Here is a 13123-nt window from a genome sequence, read left to right as displayed (position 1 = left end):
AAACACTCTGGCGTTGTCCCAGACACACCAGCCTCTCGCTTGGCTCTTCGTTAAATTCCAGTGAACTTGCAACATTAACAGCAGCAGCTGTGAACAGAGGACAGCCAATCAGTCAGGTGGAAGGTCAATTTAGTTACTACTCCGTAATGAAGCCGGCGCAGAGAGCAAGACTTGCCTAGCTGAAAACTAAGCCTCTCATTTCATTCTGCCTGAAGGGAGAGCGCTGAAAACAGGGCAAGAAGGAGTGCACTTCAGTCAGGGTGAAACATCTGCTTACAGTGAAAAACAGGATTTCTTTAGAGACTTGGATCTCTCATGTCATGTGAGAAACAGAGAATCCACCACTAACACCAGAATCCGGGGGTGTAGATTTACAGACGAGGGTCTTAATAAACATTCTCTACCAGGTACCGGCGAGCCGGGCAGACAGACAGAGCTCTAAATAATAGAACACATTATCCTGGACTACAGGAGGCATATGGGTAATATATCATAGACAACCTACAGTCCTCAGCGAGAAATCGAAATCATCTCACAAGAAGCCCAGCCCATGACACTGTACTTTGTAGCATGCATCGCAGTGTATATTGGCTATTCTTTCACTCATCTCGGATCTGAAAACTGCTCTTAGTACATTTTTTAAAATGACACCACAAACAGCAACCAAATTGTTGTTAAAAAAAAAAACTTTAAAAAAAAACAGGTTCTACATGTTGCCAGTACACTGTCAGTTTGGTTTAAAATGGTGGATTACACAGCACGTTAACATACAGTTACTAACAGGTAACCCAAAAAAAACAGAAAGACAACAAAATAACTGAATATATCCTAAACTACCTAGTCAGGTAAATGGAAGGCTTACCAAAGCAGGTTTTAGTGCTAAATCCCTGGTGAATTATCAGGGTGCTGTTGAACCCTCTGGCTGTTTCCCACAGGGCTAGAGACTTCTTTGAACAATACGCTCTTGTCTGTTCTCAGGCAGCCAGAAAGGTGTTGGAAGAGTTTCAGCTGAGCAGGCTCCACCCCTCTCCCCCCACTTCCTCTGACATCACAGACACCTCACCCAGCTTGCACCTCTCTCTCTCTCTCAAATTCTCTCTGTGTTCCTCACTCGATCACTCACTTCCTCTTCAGTCAAACCTGATGAACAGGTTGTGTACAGTGCACACAGAAAGGTATTCTACCTCATCTTCTGAGAACTGAGCGCTGTTACCCTCTTTCAGTCTGCTTCAGTTCCGTTTATCCACAGATCTTAGATTAGCCTTCTAGTCATACCTGCCCCTTAGCACCTTCATTACCCTCTGTGATGTTGTTCTATATACCTTGCCAACCCCTGTTGTTTGGAGTGCCATCAACTCCAGCCTCCAAACGCTCCCACAAGGCAAATATGTCAGGAATCTACTACTTTGGTCTAATCATTAATAGCAGGCCCCTCCCTCACCTCGCTGTGACTACAGGACAGAGCTCGGTCAGTTCTTCGAACCGGGCCCTACCTGACAAAGAAGAATCTCTCATTACACCTCTAAAGCCAGTTACTTAAACCAGCAAACCAAACTCTGCAACTGACAAAACAAATGCTGTAGCCAATAACAAACATTTAGTATATTAGGTAGCAATGTATTTCATTTTATTGAACCTTTATTTAACTAGGCAAGTCAGTTAAGAACAAATTCTTATTTTCAATGACGGCCTAGGAACAGTGGGTTAACTGCCTGTTCAGTGGCAGAACGACAGATGTTGTCAGCTCGGGGGTTTGAACTTGCAACCTTCCGGTTACTAGTCCAACTCTCTAACCACTAGGCTACCCTGCCGCCCCAAGATAATAGTTCAGACTTCAAGACTTTAGCCCCCACCCCCCCAAAAAAGCAAAGAGGCAGTAGTTTATGATTTACAGTCTGTAAAGAAAAGCATCTCCAGAGATCCGGAGTAGTAAAGTCAACCAGTTTCTCCATTGCTGCTCCAGATGATACTGCAAGCCTAGCCTAATCAATTAGATTCCTAGTCTCACCGTGGATTGGGAGCATGGTAATTACTGAACAATGAGAACCAGCAGCCTCCATACTTCCCACAGGCTCATCTTCAATTCACAAACCCCCTGGCCACTTATTACTCAATTACTAGTAGAGCACATTCAGAAAAGACACAGATAAGTCATGTTTACGTAACAAGGTCATTCGATAATTTCAACACACACATTTAATAGGTGCTCAAGTGTGGCCGATGGTAGTGACTGCCAAAATATGTCAAAAATGTGACACCTCAAACTCTGATTACAAGACCACACCGTCTAGACAGAGAACAGTCCAAGACAGTGCTGCGAACAGCCTTCAAACCACCACCAAAACTAAAACACGAGGTGGAGAGACACTGTTCAGTCATCTGGAGTACAGAACAGTAGGTCCCCCATCTCGGTCTGATTTCAGTTGTTACACTTCTCATTAGAGGCTGAGTCCATGCCAAAATGCCTGTGGTCATAGATAGTCCCAGAACTTTCTGATCCAGACCCAACCCTGAACCCACAACAACCTCCCCAGACCACCCCCCAGGGCTTTGTGACTTGACAGAGTCATTTCTGAGGATAAAAAAAAAAAAATGATTGTGTGTCAAAGGCCGTGACTCGCACCCCTATGCAGGATGCGTACGGCCACACCCTTCTCATGCCATGTCACATGGCACGCTGGCTGGTAACACGGAACATTTCCACCAGAAGCATAACGGGAGAGATTGCTACAGTCGACTAGACTCCACAAACACGCATTAAGGCTATGACTTTAACCCAATATATACTAGGGTGAAAGAAGTGTGAAAGTGGCTTGTATGGAATGGATTTGTATGGTCCACTGCCACAGCTGGCATTTCATTTTAACACCCTTTTAAATATTTGAGCAGTCTTTTACTGTTCCAAGACCAAAATGTATGGTCTGTCATATGATCATTACCGAAATAATTTCATCCTTACTGAGCTGTGCTTACATTGGTTGACCATGTATCTGGACCTGCAAGTGATTGTTCTTTTATTCTTTTTTTATTTAAAAAAAAAAGTGTCAAATTACTTGCGGAGAAGGGTAAGATGGACTGAAACACATACATAGAGACAGCGAGTGAAAAAGAGCTCATGAATGATTCAAGCCTGTATGAATCAAGCTGGGCTCTAAAAGCGCTCTACATCACGGATGCTTGCTCCTCTGACCATCTTAGAAATCCCTTTTCATTTATAGTACAGCTTTTGTATAAAACGTGGTGCTCTAGCATACATATGATTCTCCTGCATGGTCTTCAGTCCTCTACCCATTCAAATGCAAACTTCCCTTCTTCCATAGTCGTGGTATGCTTGAACACGCAGTTCAATAGACAGACTATCAGAATGACATGTTGGCTACTATTGACATTTTGGGAGAATCCTTACGAGTCCTTTTAACCCCAGCAGGCACGGATAGAGAGTTGTGGTTCATCCCATTCATGACGCTGTGATGAAACTGACATCCATGAGGAGGAGGATAATGAGAGGTTAAGCTACAGTAACTTCTTTCAGCGCATGTCACTGAACTCTGGGAGAAGCTCAATTAAAAGCCTTTTCATCCTGACGCCCCACGATTTCTCCTGGGACGAGTGGAGTGCAGAAGTGGGCTCCTCCTCCTGCAGCTCCCCCTCACAAGCCCCTCCCAGCCTCCCAAGCGTCTCTCAGCCCCCCTGCCAAGGTGATTGTGTTTTATTACTTGATCAATTGTTTGCTCTCCAAGATACAACACACACAATGACAGGCGGCTTTGCATAATGAGCGCAGCATGCTGGGAGAAGGGCAGAGGGGGGCTGCGCTGAATAAAGGCCGCCAGCCTCAACAGGACGCACTATCAATATTATACTAGATGACAGGCCCTTCTAGAACAGCAGCTAGTTGGGTACTTAACAACAACAAAAAAGCATGTACAATTTTAAAAAGTCCACCCTTTCACCAGGGGACTGCTGAGGAGGAGTTTTGGCATGAATGCCCCCTCCCTTTATGGTCAGTGGGTTGGGTTTGTCTGGCTGGAGCATGGTTCTCTCTCAGAGACAGCCCAGGCTGGCTTGGTGCCAGCTCCAGAGCCCTGCCTGCCTGCTCCCCATGGCGCGCCATAATTACACCTTCCACTGGGAGGGCTGCTGGGAAAGGAGCTGCGATACGCTGGGTTTAATAAGTGGGACATGTCCATTAATGCCTTGGCATTCGCTGCAACAGCACATCCAGCTGTGCCAACAGGTATCCGACATGGAACAGGTAAGACACATACAAGTAATGAAGCTGGCCGATTAAACACACAAGACAAAACGTGCATGGAAAGGAACATAATCCCCTGAAAATAGAGTGGGTGAGACGTAGGGCTGGGAATGGCCAGGGACCTCACGATGTGATATTTTCACTATTCTTAGGTGCCGATACGATATGTATTGAGATTCTATATGGATTGTGATTCGATACTGTGATTTTATTGCAATTCAATGTTTCAAATACGCTGCTCACCATATGTCTGCTACAGAGGGACAAGACAAAACAAGTTTTGATCAGTCATGGAAATCAAAAGTGCTGAAAATAAATACTGGACTTTTGCTGCAGGTACAGCCAACTAACGCAAAAATAATATTGCGTTATGTAATTATCGATCCCCACTCACGAGTGAGCAGAGGATGTTGAGAGATAATGAGAGGACAATCTTTTTTTCAAAAGTAGCATTTTCTATATTTAAAAAGGCCAAAACTGTAACTTATACTGTTTCATATTTGTAATTAGTCGTAGTTATTAACATTACACCCTAAATGAGGAATCTTATCTTTCCCTTTCAAGACAATTTGATACGCATCTACATACATGGTCTCCGATACGTTATAGTTTGAAACGATTCGGTGTGAATCAGTTTGATTAGAGGAACGATTCGGCGCGATACGATTCCAGGCACTAACATTTGTTGCATAAACACATTGATTTTCCATTCTAAATGAAAACCTGCTGCTGATGGAGCTCATGAGCTGGGCCTCTCTGAACGCAATCTGTCTGAGCCAACAACAAAAGCGTGTGGGTAAATGATGTCTATGGCGTATGTAGGCACCGGAGCTGAGCCGTAAGGTAAACTGGGCCTCTACAACCCCATTATCAGTTAGAGAAGGAGGGAGACATATTATTTTGAGCATGGTGAAGTTATTCATTACACTTTGGATGGTGTATCAATACAACCAATCACTATACAGGCATCCATCCTAACTCAGTTGCTGGAGAGGAAGAAAACCGCTCAGGGATTTCACCATGAGGCCAATAGTGACTAAAAACAGTTACAGAGTTTAATGGCTGTGATAGGAGAAAACTGAGGATGGATAAACATTGTAGTTACTCCATAAAACTAAGCTGATTTTTCACCTAGTCGGCTCGGGATTCGAACTAGCAACCTTCAAGTTACTGGCCCAACGCACTTACTGCTAAGCTACCTGCCGCCGCTACCTGCCACCCCCACGTTGATAACACAATTTTCACCTCCCTTTCCTCCCTCTCTTTTTCCATTTTTCCATGACGCTGGCCAAGAACAAGCTTTTTGTTTCCGTCATTTACAGTTTGGTTGCTTATTAACCAGAGGAGTGGGGGTGAATAAGAATGACAAAAGGAACAAAAGCCACAAGACATACAAAGGGAGGCCAACCTACCTTCCGAGGTTTCAACTTGTCCTGTAAATCGTACTGTCCGATGCCTTTATAGCTGACTCCCAGCCACCACGGTAGGCCCTGCTTGTCCTGTTGAGAAGGCAAGGCACACCACTCATTAAGAGCTGCTTCAGTGGTACAGTTTTAAACTAAGGGCCATTACTGTGGCAATTACCCCATTAGGCTAGCAGCACAAGGGAAGATCAAATACATTGAAGCAGCCCTAAAAATCCACAGCATGAGGGAGTCATTTTAACACCAGCGTTTGATGTGCTCAGACACCCTGCTTTAATGAGTGAGTTGGGAGGGAGCTGGGGCTCTGGGAGAGAGAGGTGCTGAGAGAGGGATCACTCAGTCATCAGTTAACTAAGCATGCGGCCGGAGCAAACACCCAGCTTAAGTCCCCAATCAGCCTCCAGAGGGAAAATGGCTGTATTTCGATGAGAAATAACTACTTCTTAATAGGGTTGTCACAACACCAGTATCGCGATACTCAGATTTATCGTGGCAAGGAAACCAAACATGAAGCGGACTGAATTTCTTGAGTAAAACAGCCATAACGAAACAAGCAGCCTTATGTTGTCATCAGAATCACATGTTTTTTGCCCCAAAGCTATAGCACACAATATTTTCCATACAGTAGGTTTCTTAAAAGGACCAAAGAGTTCAGCCTGCTTTGTGTTTTCCTTTTTTCCATGGAAAATCAGGTATTGTAGTATCGCGATACTGGTATCGTGACAACTCTACTTCTTAATCTCAAACAGTGTTAGTCCGATGGGAACGCAAACATGAACACAACAGTACAGATATTGGATGCCTTCTACTGTTTGATACAGGGTGCAGCTCTTACCTTTACTGGATAATAATGGACTCCATATGTAGGGAGGGACTCAACTAAGGCCAAATACCTTCAAAACAGAGGGAGACACGTTAGCAGTAATTCAGGCAGTTCCACTTCATCGATGTCCGTGAGCGGCCATTGCACAGAGGTTAGAATGGGCTTCAAGCCCCAGTCATTTACCAGACTGTCATTTACAGTGGCAGAGCCATCGATTTCTGTACATGGCCTTGACAGAGAGAGGGGCAGTCCACTGATCAACTCAAATCATACACCCCGGGTTGTGGATGACCTCGCTAGGCTAATCTCTCCCAGGTAAAACAAAGCAGACCACTGCCACACGCTTCTGGCTGCCCACATTAAGAGCTAGCTGTTCCCTAATTAAATGACACATTCTGGTAGCGCAACAGCAATCCCCTTTAAACAACAACACCCAGGAGTAGCCTGTACAGAGGGGGCTGCAGAGGGAGCAGTGCTGATGAACGTGCTGGACTAGAGGTGCACAGCAGCTCATTTCCTTCATGCACTTGACCCAGATGAACATAAAAGGACAATTCATTACGTTACTTACTGCACAATGGCTTGCCCTCTGCTGAGGCCCTTCAGGTTCTCGTGGCACTCAATCACTCGGTCTTCACTGTAACAGAGAAATAAAAGCTGTAATGATTCATCCATCGCCGATTGTAACATCCCCAAACTGAGGGATGTGGTGAGACAGTCCTTCCCTGACACACATTCTGCCTGTTCATGCAGACAATTCTGGCTGGCCTACAGACCTGGCCAGCCAATGGATCTCATCTCCCTCTCAGCTCCCACACACATCCCATCTCGTTCCCACTGTAATCATCCCCCTTAACAGCATGGATTGATTCAGAGGGGTTGGGTTAAATGCGGAACACACATTTTGGTTGAATGCATTCAGTTGTGCAACTGACTAAGTATCCCGTTTCCCTTTCCTTAACAGTATGGAGGGATTGCAGCGCGTGTGCACTCTCACACACAACCCTGTAATTCCAATCTGCCCATTGATCTAACTCCAGCTGCTGTTCATCAGTGAGCAGAACTGCAGCCTCAGATGACCGCTAAGGCAGAAGACACGGCAGCATGCACTCAAGACACTGGCACAGAGACACGGGAGCTCTAAAACAGTGCCTGGCCTCCTCCTCCTCCCTCCCTCCCTCTCCAGCCTAGCTCCCATGAGGACATGATGAAGTCAGCACCTCCCTAGCTGTGCAGGGTGCACTCAGAGCAGAGCCACTGGCCAGCCAGTCTAATTAACAGAGCACTAATGAATACAGCCCATCTGAAATAAACAGGCTGCTGGTACCAGGCAGAACTCTGGGTGCACATCCACCCTCATCTGCATGGGAAAATAATTGCTTTGTGCATCCAGGTGTTAGCTACAATTAAAAACCCTTTGATGGGGATGGGAATGTGGTGGGGGATGGGTGGTATCGACAGGGCGGCGGTCTGGTATCTATGGGACTGTGTGTAATCCACTTGGATTAATTCCCCCTGTGCATTTGTGGTTAAAGTGCTTCTAATGTGGCACTGCTTACCAGTAAGCCAGGGAGGGGTGCTCTCTCAGGACTCTGGTGGGTAGAACTGGTAGCTTATTCAGGTCCGATCTGGAGCTTTCAACACTGGAAACACACGCATTGTACAAATGATTAACAGAGTTCGTTCACAAGAACATCATTGTAACAGATGTTTTGACTTAAAAGGGGCATTCTTCAATAGGAAGAAAATGCTCATCCAGAAGTGGCACTCCTAGTGGACAGGGAATTTAATGCAGTTATATATATATATATATATATATTTTTTTTATAAACCTCTAGACCACCTTTACTCCACACACAGAGACGTGCACAAAGCTCTTCCTTGCCCTCCATTTGGAAAATATATTTTTATTTTTGGAGAACTTTTTCCCCCTTTTTTCCCCTCCCCAATTTCATGATATCCAATTGGTAGTTAGTTTTGTTCCATCGCTGCAACTTCCGTACAGATTCGGGAGAGGCAAAAGGCAAAGGTTGAGAGCCATGCATCCTCCGAAACACGACCCCACCAAGCTGCAGTGCTTCTTGACAAACTGCTTGCTTAACCCGGAAGCCAGCCGCACCAATGTGTCAGAAGAAACACCATACAGCTGGCGACCGAAGTCAGCGTGCATGTGCCTAGCTGCCACAAGGAGTCACTAGAGTGCGATGGGACAATGATACCACAGCCGGCCAAACCCTCCCCTAACCCGGACAAAGCTGGTCCAATTGTGCGCTGCCTCATGAGTCTCCCAGTCGGGGCCGGCAGCGACACAGCTCGGGATCGAACCCGGATCTGTAGTGCCGCCTCTAGCACAGTGATGCAGTGCCTTAGACCGCTGAGCCACACGGTTGAACCATTTGAAAATTCTGACCATAATTCAATCCTGCTGATTTCTGCTTACAAGCAAAAACAAAAGCAGGAAGTGCCAGTGACTCCCTAAATAAGGAAGTGGTCAGATGACACGGATGCTACAGGACTGTTTTGCTAGCACAGACTGGAAAATGTTCCCAGGATTCATCCAATGGCATTGAGTATACCAATTCAATCACCGGCTTCATCAATAAGTGCATCGTCCGACATCGTGAGCTGCCAGTGACACGAGCCTACCAAACGGGCTAAAATGGCTTTTATGCTTGCTTTGAGGCAAGCAACACTGAAGCATGAGAGCACCAGCTGTTCCGGACGACTGTGTGATCACGCTCTCCATAGCCGATGTGAGCAAGACCTTTAAACAAGGCCGCAGGGCCAGACGGATTTCAACGATGTGCACTCAGAGCATGCACAGACAAACTGGCAAGTGTCTTCACTGACATTTTCAACCTCTCCTTGACCTGTAATACCTACATGTTTCAGGCAGATCACCATAGTCCCTGTAACCAAGAAAGCGAAGGTAACCTGCCTAAATGACTACCGCCCTGTAGCACTCACGTTGGTAGCCATGAAGTGCTTTGAAAGGCTGGTCATGGCTCACATCTACATCCCAGAAACCATAGACCCACTTCGCATACCGCCCCAACAGATCACCCAATCTCAAATCGCACTCCACACTGCCCTTTCCCACCTGGACAAAAGGAACACCTGTGAGAATGCTGTTACTACAGCGCAGCGTTCAACAACATAGTACCCACAAAGCTCATCACTAAGCTAAAAACACCTTCTGCAACTGGATCCTGGACTTCCTGACTGGCCACCCCCAGGTGTTAAGGGTTAGCAACAACATCTGCCACGCTGATCCTCAACACAATGGCCCCTCAGGGGTGCGTGCTTAGTCCCCACCCGTACCCGCTGTTCACCCACGACTGCATGGCCAAGCTCAACACCAACACCATCATTAAATTTGCTGACAACACAACGGTGGTAGGCCTGATCACAGACAAAGATGAGACAGCCTATAGGGAGGTCAGAGACCTGACAGTGTGCCAGGACAACCTCTCCCTCAACGTAGGCAAGACAAAAAGAGCTGATCATGCACTACAGTGCCAAACACGCCCCAATTCACATTGACAGGGCTGTAGTGAAGTGGGTCGAGAGTTAAGTTCTTTGGTGTCCACATCCACAAACTATCATTGTCCAAACACACCAAGAAAGTTGTGAAGAGGGCACAATGCCTTTCCCCCCTCAGGAGACTGAAAAGATTTGGCATGGGTTTTCAGATCCTCAAAAAGTTCTACAGCTGCACCAGAGAGTATCCTGATTGGTTGCATCCCCACCTGGTATGGCAACTTCTTGGCATCCGACCGTAAGGTGCTACAGAGGGTAATGCATACAGCCCAGTATATTACTGGGGCCAAGTTTCCTGCCATCAAGGACCTAGATATTAGGCGGTGTCAGAGGAAGGTACAAAAAAAAGTCAGACTCCAGTCACCCAAGTCATAGACTGTTCTCTATGCTACCGCACAGCAAGCGGTACCAGAGCGCCAAGTCTTGGTCAAAAAGGATCCTTAACAGCTTCGACCCCCAAGCCATAAAACTGCTGAACAATGAATCTAATAGCCACCTGGACTATTTGCATTGACACCTCCCCCCTGCTTTTACACAGCTTCTACTCTCGGTTATTTATGCATAGTCACTTTACCCCTACCTACATGTAAAAATTACCTCAACTAACCTGCACATTGACTCGGTACCGGTGCCAGTACCTCCTGTATATAGCCTCATTGTTATTAAGGGCTCGTAAGTAAGCATTTCACGGTAAAGTCAACACGTGTTATATTCGGAGCATGTGAAAAATACAATTTTATCTGATTCTTTTCAGGTCAGGGGGGCATTTTAAGGCTCCATAATAGCAACACTGCCAATTGGTCAAAATACATATTATTACACTGTTTTTATACGTCATTACTGGCATTATATGTCTAATTACTAACCTCGATCTCTCTATGTTGACTATCTCCGAGTTCAATAAACCCCCATATCCAATAATGACACCAGAACACAGATCATGCGAAATATAAATATTCAAGTATTGTATAGAGTTTGGTTGATGCATTTGTAGTTTAACAGAAGAGTTCAATTCCCAAGTCTTACAGCATGAAAGTGATAACTCATAACAAAACGCAAAGGTGCAATGTCTGAACATTTTTCATATTTTTATCAGGCAGGCTATTAATGCTTCCCAACAGACTTGGCTTAATATCCACTTATGTCTTGCCAAAGTGCCTCAGTGGAAGTAGATAAGAGCCCTTTTAAGTTAACAGAGGGTCTACCTTAAAAGGTCATTCAAATAGTTACATCGTGTCAAGGCCCCTTTAAATGTACAGTTGCAGCCAAATACACCATTGCACTTTTCCCCCTCCCTATTTCTTCTAAAATAAGTTGAACTTTGTCACCACACCTTACATGGATTTGAAGTTCACCATTTTAATTCCTGGGTGCTTTTTAACATGTGACTAGGGTTGTTGTCCTGCTGGAAGACCCAAAACCTTTAACGGAGAGACCGTTTTTGAACACTGTGTTGAACATTGGATTCCAACACCTGATAATTACTTGTAACCTTTATTTAACTAGGCAAGTCAGTTAAAAGAACAATTTATTTACAATGAAGGCCTACACCGGCCAAACCTTGACGACGCTGGGCCAATTGTGCTCCGCCCTATTGGACTCCCAATCACGGGTGGTTGTGATACATTATGCCTTGCGCACGTTCAAAGCACCCTGGAATGGATCAAGAAGAAAATGTTGGAGTGGCCAGCGAAAAGTCTCGATCTGAATCACGTCCATAACCTATGGCGAGAGCTGAAAACAGCAGTTGGTGGAGGGCACCCCACAAACATTGAAGAACTGGAGCAGTTTGCTGCTGAAGAGTGGGCCAAAATGCCTGTAGAAAGGTGCAGCAAGCTCATTGATGGCTTCAAAAAACATTTGTAGGCAGTTACCTTGGCCTCAGGGGGCCAATAATTTTGTCCATGCCAAAAATACAATTGGTTTTGCTATGTTGAAAATTCAATGACAAGGTGGAGCCCAAAAGTTGTTTTATTATTACATTTCTACCTATTTTACTAGAAATAGGGAATAATTTAAGAAAAGTGCAAGGGCGCTAATATCTTTGGCAGCAACTGTATGTGCTGGTACTTATGACTCACGAGTAGGGTTGCAAAATTCCAGGAACGTTCAATACATCCTCTAGTTTTCCAGAAATCCTGGTAGGAGGATACTGGTTTTCCTGCTTATTCAAATCAAATTTAATTGGTAGAGTACACATTTTGCAGCTGTTATTGCGGGTGTAGCAAAATGCTTATATTCCTAGCTCCAACAGTGCAGTAATACCTAACAATACAAAACAATGCACCCAAATGTATTTATTTAACCAGTTAGGCTTTGGGGATGACAAGGATAATATACCTGCTGGAGCGTGTGCTACAGGTGGGTGTTGCTATGGTGACCAGTGAGCTGAGAAGGCGGGGCTTTACCTAGCAAAGACTTATAGATGACCTGGAGCCAGTGGGTTTGGCGAAGGATATGTAGTGAGGGCCAGCCAACGAGAGCATTCATGTTTTGGTGATAAAACGGATGGCACCGTGATGCTCTACTCAACAAACTGGATGTAGTCTGTTGGGGGATATTTTGTAAATGACATCGCCAAAGTCAAGAATTGGTAGGATAGTCAGTTTTACGAGGGTATGTTTTAGAGGTCGACCGATTAATCGGAATGGCCGATTTCAAGTTATCACAATCGGTAAAATGCATTTTTTGACACCGATCATGGCCGATTACAATGCACTCCACGAGGAGACTGCGTGGCAGGCTGACTACCTGTTATGTGAGTGCAGCAAGGAGCCAAGGCAAGGTGCTAACTAGCATTAAAAGTATGTTATAAAAAACAATCAAACATAATCACTAGTTAACTACACATGGTTGATGATATTACTAGTTTATCTAGCTTGTCCTGCTTTGCATATAATTGATGCGGTGCCTGTTAATTTATCATTGAATCATAGCCTACTTTGCCAAACGGGTGATTTAACAAGCCCAATCGCGAAAAAAAGCACTGTCATTGGTTCAATGTTTACCGAACCATAAACAATGCCTTTCTTAAAATCAATACACAAGTATATATTTTTAAACCTGCATACTTAGTTAATA

The 13123-nt window shown here is 45.0% G+C and overlaps 1 protein-coding gene across 6 annotated transcripts in view; it reads right to left on the bottom strand.

The window, feature by feature from the left end:
• Window positions 1-13123, bottom strand: part of frmd4ba (FERM domain containing 4Ba) — a 63707-nt gene that overhangs the window by 8642 nt on the left and 41942 nt on the right. For all 6 annotated transcript variants that reach the window (XR_006083724.1, XM_024426842.2, XM_024426838.2 and 3 more), the window contains exons 8-11: window positions 8062-8145; window positions 7074-7139; window positions 6515-6572; window positions 5668-5754 (exon numbers count right to left, since the gene is read on the bottom strand). Coding sequence is in view for 5 of the 6 variants with exons in the window: in XM_024426842.2 (XP_024282610.2) it covers window positions 5668-5754; window positions 6515-6572; window positions 7074-7139; window positions 8062-8145 (295 nt within the window). In the remaining variant the exon portion in view is untranslated. The remainder of the gene's footprint in view (window positions 1-5667; window positions 5755-6514; window positions 6573-7073; window positions 7140-8061; window positions 8146-13123) is intronic.

Source organism: Oncorhynchus tshawytscha, linkage group LG07 (genome assembly GCF_018296145.1).
Source record: "Oncorhynchus tshawytscha isolate Ot180627B linkage group LG07, Otsh_v2.0, whole genome shotgun sequence".
NCBI classification, from domain to species: domain Eukaryota; kingdom Metazoa; phylum Chordata; class Actinopteri; order Salmoniformes; family Salmonidae; genus Oncorhynchus; species Oncorhynchus tshawytscha.
Note: the sequence above shows the minus strand (reverse complement) of the source record. Positions and strands in the feature narration are given on the sequence as shown.